Source organism: Rhynchophorus ferrugineus, unplaced genomic scaffold (genome assembly GCF_030347505.1).
Source record: "Rhynchophorus ferrugineus isolate W39M unplaced genomic scaffold, kcgeb_rfMv2 rfM10, whole genome shotgun sequence".
Classification (NCBI taxonomy): Eukaryota; Metazoa; Arthropoda; class Insecta; order Coleoptera; family Curculionidae; genus Rhynchophorus; species Rhynchophorus ferrugineus.
The window spans coordinates 13,676,798-13,701,554 of record NW_027472589.1 but is presented as its reverse complement, the minus strand read 5'-3'; the positions used below and the strand labels follow the sequence as shown (position 1 = coordinate 13,701,554).

At 33.3% G+C, this 24,757-nt stretch overlaps 1 protein-coding gene across 5 annotated transcripts in view; it reads left to right on the top strand.

Moving 5' to 3' along the window:
* LOC143204137 (protein bric-a-brac 1) overlaps positions 1 to 24,757 on the top strand; it is a 979,343-nt gene that overhangs the window by 788,485 nt on the left and 166,101 nt on the right. For all 5 annotated transcript variants that reach the window (XM_076416604.1, XM_076416602.1, XM_076416603.1 and 2 more), the window contains exon 7: positions 9,310 to 9,333. In XM_076416604.1, the coding sequence (XP_076272719.1) occupies positions 9,310 to 9,333 (24 nt within the window). The remainder of the gene's footprint in view (positions 1 to 9,309; positions 9,334 to 24,757) is intronic.

The window sequence follows — 24,757 nt, the reverse complement described above, 5'->3', positions numbered from 1 at the left end:
GCACACAATATATCTGTTTATCTAGTCATTTTTCATTAATATTGTTCTTAAATCGCAGGTGTAAGATTTCAGACCCAAATCCAATTAGCATTTGGTATATGTTCTCCGACTGCTGTACTCCCACAAGTTCAAAACACGGTATAGTTTTCACACATGGCATAACTACACTAATTCAAAGGGTCCTTGTCTCTTCAGCCACAGTATACGTCCTTTATTATTGTGTGTGACCCTAGGCTCATAGTCAGATATTTTTATACGGAATTATCACTGACGATCCAGCTTGAGAATTAATTTAATTCCGGTTGATTGAGCTAATTCAAAAGAGAACACCATTTTGATTTCCCTGCAATCGTACCACCCGCGCCAATTTTGAAATAAGGGCTTAGTATAATAGCGTCTTTTAAATTACTTCAAAATTATTTTATTTTAAGGAAATAAATGACAACTTGTTGAAAACGACACTGATGGTTCAAATCTATATTAACATAAACCAAACCACTATTTCTAGGCTTCTCACGTATTGTATATTTACAACATAAGTACGTGGGATTCATCAGTTGCGATTAATAATTATTTTATTTTTATTTGAACTAGACAAGAGAAGAGTAGTAGAGTAGAAGTTGATTTGCCTTCGACAGCTTCAGCTACTAGTACCATATCTTTTGTGGTTTACAGCCCTCTATTTTATTCCAACTCTTTTTATTTTCTAACATTCCAAATGGCACCTTTTGTATAATATTATTATGATGTAGTTATGTCAATTATCTTATTCAGTTTTATATCTTCTTGATTATTATTGATTCCTCTGTTTGAACAGCTGCAATACTGTTGATCCAAAAATGTATGTAAAAATGTATAGATGATGCGACGCGTATGTATTGCTCATTTTACATGCAAAGTCTGTTCAACGAAAAGTATTCACGGTAAATACAACATATTCAAAATATGACAAAACATCGGAAAGGTCGGGAATGGTAGTGTAAATCGACAATGGTGGGGAATCCTAAAGTAAACTGACAGAGACCGACGAACATTAAAAGAAATTGTCACCAGATAACGTAAAAACTACCGCAGCAAAAGTGACAGCACAATTTAACATTCACTTGAGTATTACAGACAAAAACTCTACGTCCACAAAGATAACATTCATAGAAGGGCTGCGATTGCGAAACCCTTTATCACAGATGCAAGAGAAGTGGTGCAACGATTATAATACTTGGTTATGACGAGTTCAAATCAAAGTATGAGAAGCAGAACCATCACCAACATCATTGAAATAAGTGGCGGATGTTTTGGTACAAGAATGCCACGATATTCAGTTTGAGACTATTCAGTCATTCTACAAATCTATTCCACGAATATTGGAAGCTGTTAAAAGCAATTGGTAGCTCAACATTTTTTATTCAATAAATATATATTGTGTATATGCCAGATGTTTATATTGTTTTGTCCGTCCCTTGTAATAAGGATGCTTGGCTTATAATTATTTACAATTAAATTTGTCTATATCGGACGCAAATTAAAAGTGGTATAGATATTTATTACAAAGGCATAGTGATTATTAGTCGATTTTTTTAAATAAGTTATTCTAAAACATAGCACTTAAGATTGCAGAAGAAATAAATCAAATTCAAATACAGCCCGAGATAGACCCCTTGACCATCTCTAATAATATATGGTCGCCAAAATTGGAAACCAGTTCTAATTGGGTACTTTGTACGACTAGACAGAACTCCCCCCAACCTATGTATTACATATATACCAATTTTATCCGAAATCTCAATGATTAGCGGGCATTCTTATCCGAACTGTCTCAAGAAACCGCATTTCGTTCGCGAATACATGTAAATCAGAACCGTCGACTGACTGCATTGATCATCACATCACCCCTAATAACATTAATAAGTCTTTGATTTCCCTGGCAACATGTTATTTAACACCGGGCCCTAATCAAACGCCCTGCGGTTCATGGTTTTTGATCGGTCCTCCTACTGCCCCCGGGGTTGATAGTTGAAAAAAGGAAGGATAGACTGTGACACGCCTTTTCGTTGTTTTGGTTCGGAGAAGAGAAGCGACACATTGTTATTAGCATAAGACAGAACCAGTGAAATTTAGTGTAAGGCTACTTATTTTATCCATCTGGAGATCCAATTTGGGCTTATAGAAATTTCATATTAATACCATTATTCTATTGTGATTCGTTTGATGTTGGTGGCAAGATACAATTTTAATTTTTTTTATCAAGATTTAATATATTTGTCAAGATATATAACATCTGAATATAGTATGTTCATTCAGTACAGTATTAGTTTTAAAACAAATGAGTACTCGTTGCTGTTCAAATAGACACACCCTATTTTGAGTGACTAACTTTTTTTTTATAATACCTTTATTAGATACGCTTGGTACAATCTTAATTATAAATTAATTTATTACTACAATTTCATTTGTACTTGGATTAATTCACAAGCAAGACGAGTGCGAGAAAATACATCAATATGTATTCCTCAATTATAAAACTATAATAACTTATAGCTATAGTTTACACTAAATCTATACACTTTATATAATTTCGAATGGTTTGGTTCGCTTCAATCTCCTGACATCCTGCGCTCTGTACAGCAGTTGTATTGCTTCCACGTTAGTATGATTTAGTAATCTTCTTTCGTGTTTCAAGGCGAATCTTGGATAATTTCGCAAATCCATTTGATTTCTAGGTCATCGTGCATTTCTTCGTTGGTTACGTGGCGATAGGCTTTGTTTTGACAGCGTTCGATGACTAGTTGATTTGAATTTTTAGTGCAACCCCATATTTGCACCCCATAGGTCCCAATTGGCTTTGTGATGTCTTATAAATCAACCTCTTTGATTTTAGATCAAGTTGAGAGTATCTTCCGACTAACCAGTATAGTTGTTTTATTTTGGTTCAAATGTGTTTTGTTTTTTGTCTAACATGATGTTGAGTGACTAAATGAAAACAAAATCTTTAAATAGATATGTTCGTATTGGAGTTTATTATTTTTGCGACTATGCTTATAACAATAATCAATAAGATTAATAGCTTATGACCACAAAGGTTCCTACTCCACCAGCTCTTGATTTCTTAGAATTGGTAATTTTAGTCATAGTGAATATGGTCGTCTAATCTTCTATTAGTTTACAATTTAAAAAATTGTTAGTTTAGTGTTCAGCCTACTCTATAACGTTCATGTAATAGTTTTAACAGATTATACATAAAATACCTAAAATGAAACAGATTTCTCTTAGACAGCCGATATTATACTAGGTTATCTGTACTTACAGCCAAGAATGATATTTTATGCGTCATATTACAGGAAAGGTCGTAGTTTATGTTTCATTTCATGAGCTACTGTAAGAAATCAAGACCAGAAAACATTTAGACGTCCGAAATATACATTAAAGACAGAATATAAGTTTGTTGTAATGTTATCAAAACGTCATCAACACGAGAAAAGCCAGTTTTATTTACAACTGTAAAGAGACATTTACTAAAGCGCAATGAATGCTTTAGGAATTCTTATAAACGGATGGGTCCAAATTTCAGATATTTAAATCTAATGGGTTTATATTTTTGCTGCATAAATGTGATAATACTGACAAAAACTGAACAAAAACAACTGTTTGAAAATACTTCAGGATCTTCGTAAATATGATTGACCGAGGTTTTGTTTTTCAATAAGACAATGACTATAAACATTCATCAGAGTTATGCCAGGGTTTCATGGAACAGAAAGGAAAAGGAAGAAATTATGAAAATAACGAAATGGCCATGAAAATCGTTTTTCAAAGTGCAGAATCGATGACATCTATTAATTTTTTTTTAATTTGAACTTTAAATGTTATTCGTAAAGTTTGATTAAGATTTGAGTGTATTTTTTTTTGTTAATCTGTTGAACTGAACTAAGATTGTTGTCTGAACTTCAACAATCTTCCCGTGGGCGATAAGTATTATATGATTTCCGTTATGTAATATAACTATGCTGACATGTAGAACATCGCTTCAGTAAGTGATCTACTGTACAACTTATAATCTATATCTATCATATTCTAGATGCTATTCTAACTTATTTCAAAGTCTATACTAACTTATTTTAAAAACTATTCTAACTTATTCTAGAGATTATTAAATCTCACTCTACGTGACTATTATCACCCTGTATGGTAGTTTGCTTTTGAGCGTATGCAGTACACTGACATCGCGCACATTTAACTGTTCTTGGCGAGTGTATTGGGATGCGCTAATAGTCTTCCAGAGTACTTCGCACTAACACTCCGAATCACACTCGTTATAGGTTCTATGGGGATATCGCTCTGAATCAGTTTGTTGCAGACGTTATATGAGACATCGACGATGACTCGCAACACTTTATTCTGGAACCCCTGGAGGAAATCTATGTTAGATTTGCTAATGAATTATTTGAGTGTAATAAATCATAAGATATGTTTTACTGTCGTTTTATATTTAAATTAGCCTATTGTTTCCAAACTTTTGAGTAGTATCATTTTGTGAAAATTATATTTCAACATAGTAATTTATTTTTAAAAGTATTATACTTTTTTATGTTTTGAAACTTTATTTAACAGTTTTTTTAAGAAGCTTTTACTAAACCTATCTTAGATTTTGTCCGATTATAATCTCATCTCATATTATCATTTTGGTCTTGTCCGGTCTTGTTTTGTCTTAATGTTGATTCTTCTGTGTTGTAAATACTAATAACCACTTCATCGTTGATTATCGTAATTATGAAAATATAATGTTTCTGACCTATTGAAAACATATAAATTCAAGTTTGTTTTTTCATATCTTTGGATGAATGACGAATGATAGTGTTGCAAGCCATAACTGCCCCATCTTCATCAATTTAATCATTTATTGCAAGTTATGTGTGTTTTTCTCTCAAATCTTTGACCGTGTCAAACTATGAAACATATAAAAAATATGCTGATGGTATTATAAATATTAATTAACTATGTTAATAGCAATAATCAACAATGCTCGTTAAGATATTAGTAAAACATTAGTCGATTTTATTTCAAAGGCGCAAATTGCGTTGGTTGTTTATATGTGTGTCGAATTAGGAAACAATAAAGAGTGATTAATAATTGATATTAATAGTCGTTAATTTAAACAACAAAACAACGATTGCTCAAGCCCGAATAAAATCAGCAATGGAAAATTTCATTAAAAAAAGCTTTAAGAAGTTGTTAATATTTGATTGGAGGACATGAAATTGAAATTACTCGAAAACAAGTAATGAGGACACGTCGAATATTATATACTAATAACTTTCCTCAGTTTGTTGAGTACGAGGGCCTGATCATATTTCTATCAACATTTCCAGTATATTCTAGGGATGATTTGATGGGATGATCTAGTATTCACTAAATCAAATTAATTATCAATGTCGTTAATGAGCATCAAAACTTTTGTTGAACTTTATCTGTTATTGGAATTATTTTGATACCAATATTGACCACTAGGTCATATAAAGGTGTGTTATATTTAGTTCAAAAATTAAGCATTCTTCTTACATCATCATTTTATTGTACAATTCGTGCTTCCTGCTCTACTTCTGAAATCTCCCAGGAGGTATATTTTTCTTCAGTTATTATAGTTTTTGATTTTTTTTTCATTTTTATTTTGTAAATTTTAATATTCTTATTAGATACTTCTGTCGATGATCTTTTGCTTTTATGTTTTATTTCGATTACTGCTGGTATATCCAACCCAACCTGTTCAAATTCTTCCTCCAGTTCCCTTTCTATACCCGCCAGTGGTCGTATTTATGAGATTCCAGGCTATTATTTCCCTCCTTTCCTCACCCTGTTGTGTTTATTTATACTATTCTTTTCTCTATACTCTATTCTATTCTATTCTTTGTGTTCTGCTTTTTTCATTCGTCATTTCCTTTGTCCGTTGTCATTAGCCATTCCATTTTGGTGTTCCATGTCAACATCTGCCAATCTATTAATAATAATAGGTAATATTAAATTTGTTGATTGATGCATTAGAATGTGTACAAACCACAAATATTAAGGAATAAGTAAAACTGTAAAATAGATAATAAATTAGGCTCTTGTATATAATTACTTATTAATTCCAAGAAATTTAGATTTTCAGCAAAATATTATCGCATTTAAAAAACGTTCATTGGCTTCATAATATTAATACACATTGTAGAAGAACTTCCTTCTGTTATGTGATATGATAAGGAGAATTAAGGCCCTTAAATATTATTTTAATGTCGATAAACCTATGACTCGCGGCAGTAACTGTTGCTCGATCCTGGTACAGTCCCGGCCGCAACATTTTGGTTAACTTTTTACGCGTTCGGACGATTTTTATTACCGGCTTTTAAAATGCAATATGACCCATACCCCTCCCCCATACGCGACCGCACATTCTCCAATTTCATTATTTTACAATCGATAAAATTTTATGGACAACATATTTTTATAGATATTCTATAATGTTAAAATATTACATAGTATGCACTGCTTCTGCGTCTGGTTCAATAAAAATGCCATATTTTTCTCGGAAACTCTTAACCGTAAAAAAGGAGAGGGGAAGGGCGAGCGAAAACGCCCGTCGGCGAGGGACCGGGGCGGCGTTTTTAAGTGGCGCGATGTCTGTCCGCGGTTTTATACTGAAACTTGAGGTATTAGATTATCTTATTTTCGACAGTAAAACTACGATTTTCATAAAATTAATGAGATTGATTATCATATACTTATTTATAGTTCTAGGTTAATCGTAAGTTAAGCGAGAAATTATTAATTAATTATTATTTGATAAAATTATGTTTTTCGATCAATTTTGCCATGTATCGGAGGATGTAGATTCATGAGAGCACTAATCTGACTAACGAGCCTCATGTGAGATCTGTAATAATTTAAATTTGACCATTACCAGCTCCTTATAGTCAATATATTATTTATAGTTTATATATATATATATATATATATATATATATATATATATATATATATATATATATATAGACATAATATATAGAAAATAACTCAAAAATATCTTAATTAATTTCATTTAATACTTGACGTTATAAGTAAAACATTACTTGTTAGAGATGAAGATGGTATATATATATATATATATATATATATATATATATATATATATATATATATATATATATATTCGACAATTATGTTTGTTTAGAAGATGTTTAGAAAATAACTCAAAAAGTTTGGTGGCCACTACTTTGATTTTTGATTGTTTATTGATCAGAAAATACTAAAAAATATCCTATATCTAAATTAAAAATATCTATAAAAATATTTATAAAATATCCTATATAAAAAAAGTTTATATTTAAGATTTTTTATGATCTAATTCAAAATTTTCGAGATTAATTTTCTCTCTCTTCTAATTAATGGTTCAAGTATTTCATTTAATAGTTGACTGTTATAAGTAAAACATGACTTGTTAGAGATGAAGATGAGATAAGATGATATAAAGAAGGAAGTCATAGAGACGAGAGCGTGTTTAGGGTAAAATAAAAATCCGGTATTAGACTTTCAAGGATCTGGACCTAGTTCTAGGATCATACCTAGTCGAATATTTTAGTCGTATAAATACATATTCTTGTGCATAAGTCATAATATGTAAAATATATTATGAAATAAGTAGAAATATTTAACAGATGGGGGGGGCGACTGGTTGAACTGTCATACGAAGTGACATTGAGGGTAAAAACAGTTAAAAATCATTCCGACATCTATTTTTAGATTTCTCATTTTTAAAACCATTCGAAACAGAGAGCTTTTAGTTCTTAGAGGGCAAAACAGTGGAGTACTAATCTTACAATGGTCCCTAGTCCTTTGAATATTTAAAAATGGATCTAAGTTGAATGTCATCTAAGTTGAATATTGGATGCAATATCTGTTCTATAAGCCAGGGGAATGTTTTTTTCAGTGGATTGTAACAAAAGCCTTAGTTTAACAAACTCTACCACAGGTTCTACACTCGATTTGGTTTTTTTTCATCAGCTATTGGTATCCAGATTTTCACAAGCCATAGTATTTCTTAGTTTTCATTTGAAAAAGTTTGTGGTTTTATTGGAATCCAGAAGGCAACATTGAGAACTTTTAAAATTTACCTGTGGAGGACATTTCATTTGTGTTAATTCTGTCAACTGTCATAGAGGGTTCTTTGCTGGAGCCACCACTGATTCGAGAAGGCTTTGGGTAATAATATACTATATTGTTCGATAATTCAAAAACGAAACGACACAAAACGGATTTAAAAAATCATATTTATTTTAAAATGTCTGCAGCCTTCTGCTGAATTTCTCTCAGTCAATGAAGAATTTTCCCGTTTATAGTATTTTGGTACCCACTTCTGATGTTGAGTCAGTTTTTGGAGGCGTTTTTTGCGAATCAATGCTTGTATGACCAGTCGGATCCTCCGGGCCGCTTACAAACCTTTTTTTTGGCCCATGTTCCATTCAAACCCTATTTCGCCATTCAAACGCTATTGATGTTTTTATTTTAATTTAATTTTACTTATACTTTAAATTTACAGATTAAAATTCAGTTATATTCTTATGTAGCATGAAATTGCGAATTTTTTATTATGCTTGAAGGAATAGATGGAACTCCGCGAACATTATTCTACTACTTATGACATATACAGCAGACTCAAAAAAACTGGTGTTATTTTCGATTATATCTATATATCAAAAATATTTGTGAAAGACTGGTGCAGGCGAGGCGACCCCTCTCGATCCGAGCCGAAGTCGTCGCGCAACCAACGCCCGCTATTAATTTATCCCCACGATTCGTTCTATCAACAATATTCCGAACCTGCCAACTCGCAGACGCGTTAAACGAATAATACTGCAACATATTGAACTTACATTACGGCCATGCATGAAAACTTCGGGAAGTTTAGTTAGCTTCCCGGCCCCTTTCCTCCTACGGCCTCCCCGGCGCCCCGTGCCTCCGTCGCTCCTCCCCGTATCCTGGAAACTGTGTCCGCGTCACTGTTTCGCGTAATTTGACAGGTAATCGCGTCCATAGGAAAGGTTAATTAATAGTCACCAGCCGACAGTTAGAAGTTCTGTCGGTCGGGATGGTTGCGGGAGGGGTAACGGTGGGGTGGGAGGCGAGTTTTATTTAAACTCTAGTGCGTGCGATGGTAATTGCTATGATTATTTTCGTTTATTTTTACCTTGCTATTTCCTAATGAACTGAAGGCTTGTTTGTGACAGATTGAGTTGTCGAGACGAATGTCAGTATTTTGATTAATATTATTTTTTGTTGCAGTTCATAAGAGGCAATTCGGACGGGGTAAGCAGAATAAATAAATCATTTCTTATAAGATATCGGAATATCGTGAGTTAATACTATTTCATTACAATGCCTGTCGATAATTTCGATAAGAATTTTGATTGGTTTTTTCGAAAATTGTCACTAAATTTGATCTAATCAAAGTAGAAAAAAGGAAAATGAGAATCATCTATATTTTTATGATAAATAATAATCCGATAATCACCGGAATATAACGAATTTAATACATTAATTGACATTTTATTATATTAATAGTTAAATATATTAACTTTAATTGCTAATTAAAATGCGTATAACTATCATTATTGATTATTAATTTGATTTACTTTAGTGCAAATTTATCATGATTATGTCTCAAATGTTCGATGAGTATATTTAACATTATTTTTTAGAAAAAAAAATTTTTTTCTTTGACAATTTCGTTAATTTTTTAAAATTTATTAATATTGATTATATTAATAAAATATTATTAATTGTAACTAGTTGTTACTTACAATTTATCTCTACGGTAACTAAATACTTATATAGGAAGACCCATTGGCGTCTCTAACAAAAAATAAAATAAATCAACAGGTACTGACGATTTTCGGTGCTTTTACTATTTAGTACATTTCATAACACAAGATCACACGGTTTGATTAGTTTAAGTCTGCATCCTAGTTCAGTGTTGCCCAAAAGTTGCAGCACTTCGGTGCTAACATGGGTGTGGAGTCTTTCCTCACGTTTTAGTCTCTTAATTTCCTCTATAACAGTTGATTCCAAAAGTCTCGGTGTAGGTAATTGTTCTTATCTTATTCCGAGTGCATCCACAATAATTGTCAGGATTTTATTCTTGTATGGTTTTATGTTAATGCATTACACTTGTATTATTTTGATATTACTATTCGCAGAACATCCCCAGAACCTAATTACATAGGTCTATATAGATTTGCTAGCATAGCCACAACTTATTGGACATATTGAACCTAACAGGTCAATTAAAAAGTCCCCGGCCTGACACATAGATGGCGCTACTAGAATTAAATCCATATGGCAAAGTTATGGCGTCTGTATTTTGGGATTCGCATGGAATAATCTTCATTGACTACTTTGAAAAAGGAAAACCATCAACAGCGAATACTACATAGCGTTATTGAACCGTTTGAAGGACGAAATCGCCGAAAAACGGCCGCATTTGAAGAAAAAAAAATGCTGCTTCACCAAGAAAATGCACCGTGTCACAAGTCAGAGAAAACGACGGCAAAAATCTGTGAATTGGGCTTCGAATCGAAATGCTTCCTCATCCACCGTATTCCCCAGATCTGGCCCCCGCGACTATTTCCTGTTCTCAGAAAAAAATGCTCGCTGGGAACAAATTTTCGTAGAATGAAGAGGTGATCGACGAAACTGAGGCCTATTTTGAGGCAAAGGACAAATCGTGCTACAAAATTGGTATCGAAAAGTTGAAAGGTCGCTATAATCAGTGTATCACCCTTGAAGGGAATTATGTTGAATAAAAAAACTGATTTTGCCAAAAAAAAGTGTTTTACTGTGATAGGCCGGGGACTTTTTAATTGACCTGTTATATCAAAAGAAATACTGACGGCGCAATCCCATTCTAATGTAATCGACACCCCCTATGTCTAGACACCTCACTCACTACATCTTCTTGTACAACGTTGACGTTTTTTTTTTCATTTTGCCAGGGTTATGTCAATCGCCCGACATAATATTCATAATTTTATTTTTCTGATTGTAATTTTTATATTGATTTTGAAATCTTAACATACTCTTACTCATATTACATTCTTTACATACATGCATTTCATACACGTTCTTTGGATTGCAATATTTTATTTATTTTGAATTAATTTATTTTGTAACTTTAGTTCATTCTAGAAAGGTATTCCGCAACCCAAATTTTATTTCATAAACAGGAAGAAGTCACACGAGTATAAATATGGTGTACTGATTACATGTGTGCTAGATCTTTATGGGCTGTTACTGTTAACGCCAACAATTACAACTTTGTCCCCTTAGTGGTTCGACATTATGTCCATCGGACAATAAGTATTTTCTGTGGTAGTGATATTCTGTATACAATATTTTATTCTAAATCTTGCTCTATATGTCCATTAATTAGATTGTATGCTAGTAAAGGTTTTAGTCTATGCATTTCGCTTCTATCACTCACATTTAGCTGATTGGCGAATATATTAGGCTGCACTGATACTCTTTCGAACTACTTGACACTAACACTTTGAGTTATGTGTTCAATGTAGTAGTCGAAGACTGTCTTTTAGTTTAACAGAGCAACTATTATATTATTGCTATTGTAATTGCGTCAACACCTTGTTCGATTTTTATTTATAATTGAGAGGACAAATCGATTCTCCTCCCTGTTTAGTGGAAAAATAAAAATACCGTTCGATTGAAGATGTAGCGAAAGGTTTAATGACTGCATCACTTACAATAGGTACTAATGGCGTCAATCTTTTTAAGGAGAGTGTATAGAAAAATAATGTCGAGTTTCTGAAAAAAATATTGGCGAATCCTTAACTGAATAGCATATTGGTGACATCTCATTTGATGCCTAATACAAATATTACCACAGAAGCAGTGTTAGAAATTACGTACCTTAGTTCTTATTTATAGCTTGGTTGAAGGTACATACAAGTTATAATTTGTGAAAGGCTTTAGAGAACAAAAAGCTATCAATTAGCGTGAAAATGTTATTTTATTTAACGGAAAGTAGAGGCGATATAAAGCGACACTGAGAGTTCTTATCTATTAGAAAACAGATCCTTCCGTCTCACTCGTTCACCATTGAGGTAGTTTTTACATAGATGGCCGGATAGAATTATAATTTCTTATTTGGCTATAAGATGCTCTTTGTTTTAATATCTTAACTTTTTAATTGCAAAAGTCTTTAAAGTAACTGAAATAATAACCATCAGTGGCCGCTCAATAATTCGATTATTATCACTGATATTATATTCACCGATATAAAATAGTAAAAAAGTAAAAAAAGTAAAAATTTAAATTTCTTCGTATAATTCAATTTAATTCCTTAAAACCAGAAAATTATTAGGAAAACCACAGGAAAGAAGAGGAATGCTAAGTAGTCGTATTCTAATCCATCGTCCATGACCAGGTCCTGTACCGGACACGTTAACGAGACCAAAACGAAATGCAAATGGTCCCACTTGAATATTCGTCGTCCTGCGACAGGCCGAAATGAAATTTCCTGCGAGACGAGGACGAGGACGGCGTCGAGACGCCGCGAACGGGTCACACGAAAACACCGTCACGGCGCCCCCCTATTTTAATATTTCTCGACGTCCGAATCGTATAAATTTAAAAGTAATTAAAATAAATTAGCACCGAGTCACCCCCGCGCCCCCACAATGCTATCCGATTGCCGTCCTATAGTCGCGGCAATCGAGTTTTTGTCGCTCTCTCCAGTCGTCTCTGGAAACAATTCGTCCAATTAACTGCAAGCCATCGACTCATCGTTCGAGAAGTTCACGCCGGTTCCGGTTTAGTTAGCCGGGCCATTTCTAAAAACAACTTTTGACTTTATTATCGCGGAATGAGCGATTCTTTTCCGTCCGGTCTTTACTACCGAGTGTCGATGTACTTGTATTAATAATATACAATTACTATGTTTCGTTATATTCAATTCCTCTGTATAATCTCTCTGGACATCAATGGAACTGTTCTTGTTGTGATGATGAACGTTATCAACGAGCTTATTCACGTATACTTTTTGAGTAACAGAATTGGGTCTGAAGAATAAGGCGGATAATGGAATAATTCTAATATGTTGATTACATTATTTTCTTCTTTTTAATATTCTTTATTACCCAGGAATCTGCCTAGTAGGTAATAAGTAATTCAAATCACGTCAGTAAGTGAGTAAGTAAGTAAAATATTAGGTGATTTGCCTCATATTTAGGTGATTGGCAACACATACATGCTTTTCTTTAATTAAAATACAAATTACAAAATAATATCACTCATGTATTTAAAATACGAAATACATAATGATGAGAACTGATGTGACGGAAAATCGGAAATCGTTCAGTGCAAAAGCCATTCAGTTTGCTTTTTAAGACCTGTAAAAATATTGTAGACAACTACTTCTACGGTGTAATGGCTAAAGCGTTTAGCCTCCCAAACGGAGGTCATGGGTTCGATTCCCGGCGGGGACAATAACTTTTTGTTGTTGTTTAGTTAGAACATTTGTCAAATCACCTAGGCTAGGTAGCGGACCCCGGGGCCTGAAGTGCTCCTTATTTTCAATCATTGTTTCTTTATTCCTGTTTTTCCTCATACGGGGGCCACAACTTTACTTGGACTACCCATTGTAATACTTAATAAAATAACTGCGTAATTTATTGAGTAAATATCTAGCACTAAAAAGAAAATAATAAGATATTTTTAACAATAAAAATTGAACCGGCTTCAAAAAATAAATAAGGAACTCACTAAAAATCTAATCAAACTTAGATTTTTAACACACAAAAAAACATTTTAAAATAAAATATGTACATAATAATCGTTGTAATAAGTAAATAAAAATAAACAAAAGCCTTATTTAACCTATCTACTACACGTATTTTATATTCTACTATATACACACAATTTAGCTTAATACCTACCTAATCCTATTTATCTATTTACAATATTATTTTAACTACTACCAACTGATCAGTTTGAAGTCGTTGCCGAGCCCTACATATTGTAACATATACAAAAAATTTAATTAACAACAAATCTAAATTAATATAACTGTTTCTGTTCAGCACCAACTTCAAAGTAGTCAGTTGGTAGTAGTTAAAATAATTGTAAATAGATAAATAGGATTAGGTAGGTATTAAGCTCAATTGTGTGTATATAGTAGAATATATATAAAATACGTATAATATATAGGTTATATAAGGTTTTTATTTATTTTTATTTAGTTATTACAGCGATTCCATATTTTGATTTATATACATACGATGTACATGTACATGTTTAAAATGTTTTTGTGTGTGTTAAAAATCTTGAGTCGGTTCAATTTTTTTGTTAAATATATTTTATTTTGTATGAAGCATCACAACTAAAAGTAGTAATATCTTTACACTAATTTCACAACTTGGTGTGTTTGCGACCTTTATATGTACTACACTAATAATTAAATAAAAATAATATATAGAAATAATATATAGATAATCAAATAGAAAGGGTATTCGAAAGGGTCTGATTGTGAATAGTGAGTTATTTTATTTATTCGACCTCTTCTGGCAGATAGTTTTGATATAATATCACAGTTGAAGGCTATCAATTCGATATTCACATATTGATGATATTCCAAAATGCTATTAAGAGTCAGCTTAAAAGCTAAACTTACTCAGATTACATTGTTTTGTATTTAATTTTCAATGGCAATATATTCGGGATTTAGCTCATTTTTTATGACAATCTAGAACATGTTATGATAGCTTATGTTTATGAAATTGATGTAATCCTATTTTATTTCATTTCTGTAAACAATTCAACCAAACATGCATCCATGTGTATTGCATCTTGCCGATGGGCGACTATTTTTTAATGTTTCCGACTACTGAATAAACATTTAATGTATTAAATAGTTTATATTATAGAAAGTCGCTGCTCTAAAATGTATTGTTTCAATAAATATTGTCGTCATTCGCATTATGACAAACACAAGACCAAAATTTATTTTCTTGCTAGTAATAGTAGCCGTAATATATATATATATATATATATATATATATATATATATATATATATATATATATATATATTCTCTTTAATATAACTGTATATAACTTTAAAAAAGAGTGTGTATTATTTCTAGTAATTTAGTTGATTTAAAACGATATATAAATATATATTATGTGCTTGCAAGTATTTTGATCAGTTAAACAACCTAACCGAATTGTCAGATTAGATGGTTTTAATATTTTCCTAGTTATGCTAAGGCCAAAATTACATAAACTTGAAGACATTGAATTGCTTTCAGGCAACTTTGCAGTCAAAAGGAGGGAAAATGATTAACAAACATACAGATTGAAGATGCCATTTGGAACCATTTGTTTGTTGTCGCGCTAAAATAATGGTTTTTTGACGTATTGTGACTCGTGATGAAAAGTGACTCTACTACGCCAATCCCTAATGCCAAATGTCATGGGTTAGTCCAGGATGGTTAGTCCATATGCTTGGATCAGCAAGGTGCTCTATTATGAAGCTGCAGGAAGATGTCTACTTACGTTAACTGAACAGATTTGAACGAAGTATCGTTGCAAACAGGACCAGCAAGTAACTGACTCAAAAACATCTTCTCGCGTGACACTACTTGACCACACTTTGCAATAGTCGTGTAAAAGTACACTGCTGCAGCTGAAATGGGTTTTAGTTCTTCCGCATCTACTGTACTCACTGGACATAGCTCCTTGTGAGAACAACTTATTCAAATCAATACAATATGGCTTGGTTGGTGTACGGTTTCGAAGTGCTGAAAGAGTGCGAACATGGTTGGTTGATTGCATCGTTGCCAAACGAACAGTATTCTTTGGATCCATGTGGATCGCCATGTGGCCAGAAGGATGGTAGAACATGCTTTTAATTAATATATGCTCTATCAGTTCGTTTCAATAAATGCCCTTTTAAAGTGAGAATATTGCCATAATACATCCAAACACCTAATATATAATATAAACAGGTAATATAAGTTTAAACCGCCCTAATTTTAAGGCAATAGCGTAGGACGTTGATCAGTACTCTATCCTGAACAGATATTTTCAGTTTTCATCAGTTATTCTAGGATGACAGAAAACGTGAAGAGAAGAAGTCAAAAATATTATACTCAAAAACCATATAGCAATAATTACGGACCTTATTGACGTCAACTTAAGAGATAACATGGTCCTCAAACACGTCATTTAACATTTTGGTATAAAAAGCGATATTTTTGTCATAACAGGCGTTGTGTGGATATAGGTAAATTGTTTAAGTTCTGTATCTATGTTTCATATCAAGCAGTACATAATTAAAATGGTTTGATGTTTCTTTAAACGACGAAATATTCCAATTTTATTTTTCGAATAGTGGTTATATAATATATATAATCGAAATGATCTGATTAAATATCCATGATTTAGAAGAATATTCATGTCCTTTCTATGCCTGATATGTATAATTGTGTTAATCCGCACTGAAATAGTTATAACTGATTTGTAATCGAAAGGGGCTGTCCGATGGATAGACAGCAATCAGTTATTTTATTGATATTTCGACCGCTTCCGGCAGCGGCAGATTTTTACCTATGTTCCCCCCTCGCTCCCTGCCCTTCCGGGGAACGGACAAATGAGCGAGCATCAGCATCGCCCCTGGTCGTCCCGGGGAAAAGGTAGTAGCGGCAGGAGCGGCAGGCAGCAGTTTGGTCGAGCGCGAAAATTAACTGCACATTGTCGAACGAAACGTTAAATCCTGCGCGCAGCAGGTGATTAAGGGATGCAATTTCACGTCGCGAGACCGGTAATTGTTCAATCATATTTTAGGAAATAGAAATATTAACGAATCGTTAAGGGCGAGCGGGGTAAATGGAATGCTGCGGGGGTGGGGTACGCGGGGTGGTTACGATGAACAAGTCATTGTCTGATCGATTCCGTCGATTTTCGGTTCTTGTTGTTAGGTTTCACGAAATAAGTTTTCAATTGTTAATCCTTACCGTAATCATCAGTTCTTATCGTTGTATCACAGATAGAATCGGCTAAAGTTTAACTCAGAAGCTTTTTTGTTCTTAATTTTTCTTTTTAACACATTTCTGGTAAGGAAATTCATCGTACCTACTTATATATTTTGATAAGACCTTTTTAATAATCACCAGTTGAAAATCCCACCCAAGGACATTACTTTTGCTGTACCAGTGCTCATTAACAATATTTCTAATTACATTATTTTCGAAAGATACGAGCTGTAATAAACATACACCACACCGAGCTTCACTAGCTATACACCTGAATTTATCTATTCTTTATTTTCGTGGTGATATGTAAAAATTGGAAAACACGTCAATTTTATAATCTGGAATTCACATTTCCTTCACGATTATTGCGAACATTCTAAATATTTTACCTATTTTTTTTCTATCTTATTTATCAATAAAAAATTTGAGTTTGGGAAACTAAAATTTTATTTACGTTCATCATACCTTTTATGTATTGTGGTTTTATCATTTAAGTTATTGGAAAAATCATAATATCACTTTATATATCACAGCGGTCTACGCTTTTGATAGAGGGCGTTAAGAATGCTGTGATGAACTTTATTTTGATCATACAAACTGATGACATGAAAACATGTTAATATTATTTCTTTGTGAAACCCCATAATTGCACCGTAAGTCCCACGTCGGCTTCAGGATTTGCTTGTATAATAAGTTTATTGTAGAGTGATAATTCGGATTGTCGTCCAAGCAACCACCACGTTTTTTTGCGCTTTCTACAAAGTTCTGCTCATTCTTTTTAATATGCTCTTTCCGCTTGATCTTAGTAAATAGTTATAGTGAAGTTATCATCCGTAGAGATCCGTGTTTTCAGCGATGAACAGCGGCTCAGATCTTCTGAAATCATGCAACATAACGAGTTAAATGTCCTATTAGATTCAACTTCATATTTGTTCATATACCTACTAGAAAAGATGAATTAAGTTACTAAATCGTAGAAATATGAATGACCTTTGTGTTTGGAGGATTATAATTTGGATATTAGATTATATTAGATACTTATTTGTTCTGTTATACTATTCCCTATTTGTATATAGTGATAGTAAGTTTCAAAGACAATTTAGATATTCTTAATCCTTGTTAGTTACTAGTCGTTTTCCAGTAACCTACAATTTGTATTTATAATAACTTAAAAACTGAATATATATCCAAGTCTTTCGGATATATATTCAGAAGATCGAGACGTAAAATATGAATTAAATACATATCACGTTCCTATGAAGCCTACGAAGCATATTTTGACTGTCCTGTTCAGAACCAAAACAAGACATGGGCTCCACATGTTGCTTGTAATAATTGTAAAATATGTTTGGAAGGTAATCAGCAAATTTTAATTAAATGGTGAATTAAATATAATGGACATATTAAATTTTATTCAATATTTTATGTTGGTATCGAGGTGAACACCAAGAATCTGGCGAGAACCAAAATATCACGTTAACGACTGCTACTTTTGCATTGTGAATCCGAGTAAAAGACGTAGAGGTAAAAATGCAAAACCTATCGAATATCCTGATCTGGAATCCTCTTCTGCTCCAGTCGCACATGATCTGAGACGACCAGTACCTGAGCCACCGAAAAAATTATCGCGGAAAAGTAGCTCATCTCTTAGTTCTCATAAAAGTAATTCCGATAAGGAGGTTTTACCTACACCAGAACAACCAAAACACCATCTTATTATTACAGAAGCTTTTAATGATTTACTTCGGGATTTAAATTTGCCAAAAAGTAAAGCAGAGCTTTTAGGCTCTCGCTTAAAACAGTGCAATTTGCTTGATGATGTTATACATATATGATTACAATGAAAACATGATGGGAGACTATATTTGGCGTCTATTAAGAGATAGTACCTATGAATATAAAAGAAAATGTAAAAGCGTGCACTTTTAAATTATTTTCTACTTTTTTGTAAGTTTTTCTTTTAATATATTTTAAAGTCTCCTTTTACCAACTATGGGTTTATCTGGACTGGGCCTAAAGTTTAACGTGAGCTCCGAACCACGGTCCTCAGCATTAAGCCTACCGACTGGCGAGTGACCAACTTTAGAAATCATCGCAGAAGACATCCGGTCTTACCCAGCCTGGTTACTGGCGTGACTGGGATCATTTTCCTTGTCGGATTTTACACTCTTGCCTACTGACAATCACAAATATTAAACAATCACAAACATAAATTTACGACCATGCCCTAGCAGGATTCGAACCCGCGGCTATCGCAACAGTAGGAGGACTGTCCCATCGCCTTTACCACTGCGCCACCAAGCCGGCTTTTTTAAGTTGTTTCGATAGTAAAACTTAATAAAAATAATTAAAATGTTCATTTAAGGGTTTCATTTTCAATTAAAAATTAACACCATAGATTTTGGAAATATCGTTCAAGCGGTTTCCTAAATAAAGAAGCGAATGCCATTTTTTTTTCGTCTAATTACGGCCTAAAGAATTGGAATTTAATGTTTAAAGTCAAAATCAAATTTTGTGTTGACCCGTGTAATGGTAAAACGTTGCGTTTTAACACCAAACTGATGTGCAGGTTCTATAATTTTATTCGTTATAAGCAAATAACAGGAGATAAATAAGTTCTCAAAGATTACAAAACAATTGTTTCGAGTGTTTTTAGAAAAAACAACACTTTGATGCCGTAAAACGTTCAAATGATATAACACCATTGTTGACCGTATGATATTGGAATCCAAACGAATCGATGGAGTGTACCCAGAAAAAAAAGATAACAGAGAAACAACGACCAATTCTGATTGTAAATTGGAACGAAAGCCATCGACGAATCGGGCCGTTAAAGAAATTTCCGTTCTCGCTAATCAAGCACCGACCTGACGCAGAAAACGATTTGGGACGTTAACGAACCCGAACATGCAAATTTATTATTGATCAGGCCCGCCAGCCAACACACGACGACGTGTAACCCATTTCGCCCACCGGCCCCGCACCGAACAACCACCGCCACCCCTCGACCGACCCCCTACCTTTCCTCCCGCTCCCCTTTCTCCTGTTCGACGTCCTCGTCCACCGGCCCCCCATGCACCTTTGCACTTATTGCTGCTGCTTGGTGCCAATGCGTACCAACCGTTCGGATTTTAATTAGTCCGCAGGCAGCACATAATAACCTTTCATTATTTTACCGATTGTCTAATTTTTAAACTACCAACATCAAGTCTGAATCGAAACACGCATATGTTTGGTATGGGAAAAAGTTCGTGGCGCCTTCTCCTATAACATTCAACTGGCTTTTTTATAGTCTGAAAATGGGTTGATTTAAACTGAATGCGCCCTAATTTTCACTGCTTTTGGGTATCCTTAGGTAAAGCGAACGGAGTTAGATCTGCCCGACCATTTTCAACCTATATATGCATGATTTGCTTCAAGTAAAATGACTTAATGCGGAAGATACTGGAATTAAGTATCAAATAATCGATTAGAATGATTTAGAATTTCTATAAATGGTCCCTAAATCCGAATCCCGTTAATATAGAAAACGTGCTTTTCATTTAAACAATAAGAGGCCAAAAATTGAAAGATCCCCGGCCTACCATAGTAAAATACATTTTTTGGCAAAATTATTTTTTTTATTCAGCATAATTCCCTTCAAGGGTGATACACTGGCTATAGCGACCCTGCAAGTTTTCGATACAATTTTTGTAGTACGATTTGTCCTTTGCTTCAAAATAGGTCTCAGTTTCACTCTTCAGTCGACGAAAAATTCTTTCTAGGGAGCATTCTTTTGAGATCTGAGAACAGGAAATAGTCGCTGAGTGCCAGGCCTGGAGAATACAGTGGACGAGGAAGCAATTCGAAGCCCGATTTCGTCCTTCAAACGGTCCAATAACGCTATGAAATAGTCGCTGTTGATGGTCCTTCTTTTAAATTATTCCTTGCGCATCCCAAAATATAGACGCCATAACCTTGCCAGCCGACTGTTGCGTATTCCCACGCTTTGGACAGGGTTCATCGTGTGCAGTCCACTCGAATGACTGTCATTCGGACTTCGGAGTGAAATGATGGAACCATGTTTCATCTATGTGACATATCTCGGGTTTATTACCCTTGATCATCTTCAAACACTGCTCCGAATCATCAACTCGTCGTTGTTTTTCCCACTTTGCACAGAGCTTTCTCATACCCAAATATTCGTGAATGATATGATGTACACGTTCAGTTGATATCTTTAAATACCAATACCAATCCTTGATGGTTAATTTTCCTGGGGCAGTGTCCGGAAATTCGGCATCAAGCCAAGTGTTTGCTTTATTTTTTCCTTCAAAAAGCAATATTTTATCAACACGCGAAATTCCTTTTTGTCAATTTTTTCACAATAACAAAAGTTGCTTCACTCAAAATGCTATAATTCACAAACTAATGATCCGATAACTGCCAAATTTATACACGCATCTTTTGAGGGTTAGGGCCAACTAAAAAACACATGGATTTAATTCTAGTAGCGTAATCTATGTGTCAGGCCGGCGACTTTTCAATTGATCTGTTAAAACTACAAGTTTTTTTTATTAATACATTGTTACCAATCGTTACTGGTTAACTTATAATTTGTTCTTACAATAACTTAAGAACTAGGTATATATCTATCAGAACCCATCGAAATTTTTTTAATATCTATTATAATATTGATGTATTAATTAACACTTCTGGTTTTTCTGTCTGTTCAGACTGAAAAGGATTATTGAGTATGTGTCCTACTCTAGTGTTATCCAATAGTTGCAATACTTCGCTATTGGCAACATTAACATTATTTCGCAATAATCGGTATATGAAAGTCTGGATATAAGTAGTTAATGCTCTGATAGAATGACACCTGTTACGACTGTACTGATTTTTTAAAATTTTATTTATAAACATCTTCATAAATGGATTACATAAGCCTATATTGGTTTTAAAATTTACTTATACAGCAGTAACTGATAATTGATAATCAATACATATTTTTTATATTGTAAAAGCAGTTCTTGTCTTTTCAATTGTTTTTCCAGCAAAGTTTTGTATCGAGGTTCATCCCAAGTTACTTAGCGTTGTATGATTATTATTATTATTATTATTATTATATTGTATTAAATGTTACATACGATGACTTGTTTGTATGTGTAGTTTGATTATAAGTAAATTCAATATGTATGAATTTGCTTTAGTTAACTTTTATTCTCAAGTCTTGGCCCAATTATTTATATTGTTACTTGGTCGTCTGTTGTTATGTTGTGGTTACTTCTTCTCTGTTGTCTGCAACAGCAAATATGTTAGCTAGCTATGGCGATTTTCGTATTCGTGGTATATGAAATCTGTAATAATCTGTAATATCACATGTACAAAGGGATTTGCTTCAATACACTTCCCTGTCATACACCTGGTTAGCTTCTTTTATTACAAAATAGACTTCCTTTTGTTTGACTCTAAACATTCAGTATGATGCTTTGATAATATTTTCGGGAATTTGTGAAATAAGTGGCAAATGCCAAACCTTATGGAAGACGTAGGAAGCATCTAAGAATATATCTGATCAGACTTTTTATCTTTATCGCCTTTTTCAGTGTGGTCTGCGATTCTATGCATTTGCTCAGTTGTTGGAATATTTGTTTATAAAACCAAACTGGGCAGGCATTACATTTTCCTTTTTATAATTTGTTTTAATCTTTTCAATGGGTGGTTATGTCTAAATGTCTTGGCTTTACAAGTTAGTTCACTCTGCAGTTTCCTGGTGCTTTTGGTCATAATAATTTCAGCCATCTCCAACATTTCAGCAAATTTCCAACATGTTTTAGTCGAAATGTTGGTAAAGTCGAATTAATTTTATAATTCCTTGTCTTGGCAGACTTTCCTGCACTTTTATAACTTTGGCCTTCCGAGTTCCTTGCGTGACGATGTATCTCAAATCTCCATACTCATTGGACAGTAGCTTATTTTGAAATTCATTTTTATTTCATTTGAAGGTTTGCTCTATATGGTTGGCGAACTTTTCCGCATTTTGCTGATTATCGCTTATCTATTTTTGACCTGTCTATCTATATTATGACAGAATGTGTGCAGACATAATGGCTTTAAGTTTCTGGTGGTTTAACTTTTTAACTCATTATTTTTGTTCTCAATCTGCGTGTTATATTGTATGCTGTTCACCTCCAGGTTCGAAAATATCTAGAGGCTTTATGAACACTCCCTTGACAGTCGTAGTTCTCTAGCATACTAGGCAAGGAATTTTTTCGGTGTATTCTATTTCTGTTTTAGATGTTTCCAATTTTTTCTGTTTCTAATTTTTTCCTTAAGGCACTTTTCATTTTATTTTTAATAGGTAGCAATTTTGTGAGAAGAGATTAGCTTTTGAAGCAAGAGCTCTGTAATGGTTGTGCAAGTATATGACTCCAGTTTCATCAAAGCTTTGGGAATATTCAAAACGTCAGCTTAATCAAAACTTAATTTAGTAAACTGTTTTTTTCTAGCAGTAGACCTACATTTCAAAAATCTGTTACATCTTTGGTGGCAAAATCATTGTTTCTACACTGTAAAAATGCCAATATATTTTCCTTTTCCTCAAGTTCATTTCATCTAGTTGGAACATTTCGTAGGACCTGCTTTCCTTCCTGTGTATCTTTTCCATTTTTATGTCATATAAAATAACATTCAATAATTATTATAAAAGTTTAAAAATAAGTTTAGCAAAAAAAATTAAACTGTTCAGTGTTAACGAATGTTTATATCCACTACTAAACTAGATAATTTTTTTTAATATGCTTTATAATATATTTTTAAGAAATTACATTCATAAATCCAGAAAATACTTTCTCATTTTGTTTTATCATTAATAGATCTTTTTTTATTGTCGTCTAAACTTGGTAGGTCTTTGTGAAGAAACAACATGCATCCTCGATAAAAAAAGAGAGGCAACATTTCCTGAACATCGACCCCGAACCACGGTTAACTTTTACTTTTAATTGCTACTGGACCCCGAGGAGTCTTACGGCATTTGCCCGTCACAACGACTCTAACAACACCCCCAACGTTCAGCCATCCCCCAGTCCATTCGATATCACCGACAACGAACCGAATGGTTACGATTACGGCCATGCTTATACATTGTCGCTCTTTACAGCCAAACTTACGATTATTATTATTATTATTACTATTATTATTATGGAAAATAATAATGCTAATAAACGGGATGATGGGGAGCGGGCGATGGAACGTGAACCGTAAGGGGGTGTCTTTCTCCGTGCGTATCGATCGCGATATTTGCTGATAAATATTCGCAATTTCCTACTCGAAAGGCAGAAGAAGTGTAAGGAGCGTTACGTCAAAGTTCATTTGAACTATGGTGATGCTATATAATTGTATATATCTATTTGTGTATAAAGATTTTTCATTAAAAAATTATTATAATACCATGGTTGCCTTTTTTGTTGCCTTTTTTATTGCCTTATATTTATTATATAATATATATATATATATATATATATATATATATATATATATATATATGTATGTATATATATATATATAAACCCAGCGCCTTCTTTTGATATCTTTACAATGTTAGCTAACTCACGCAAATTCAAATTATCGATTATTCAAAACGATTTTGTGTATTTGTTTATGTTTTCTGGTCTTCTTACTACCCGATTTGGATGTCCTCTGCCT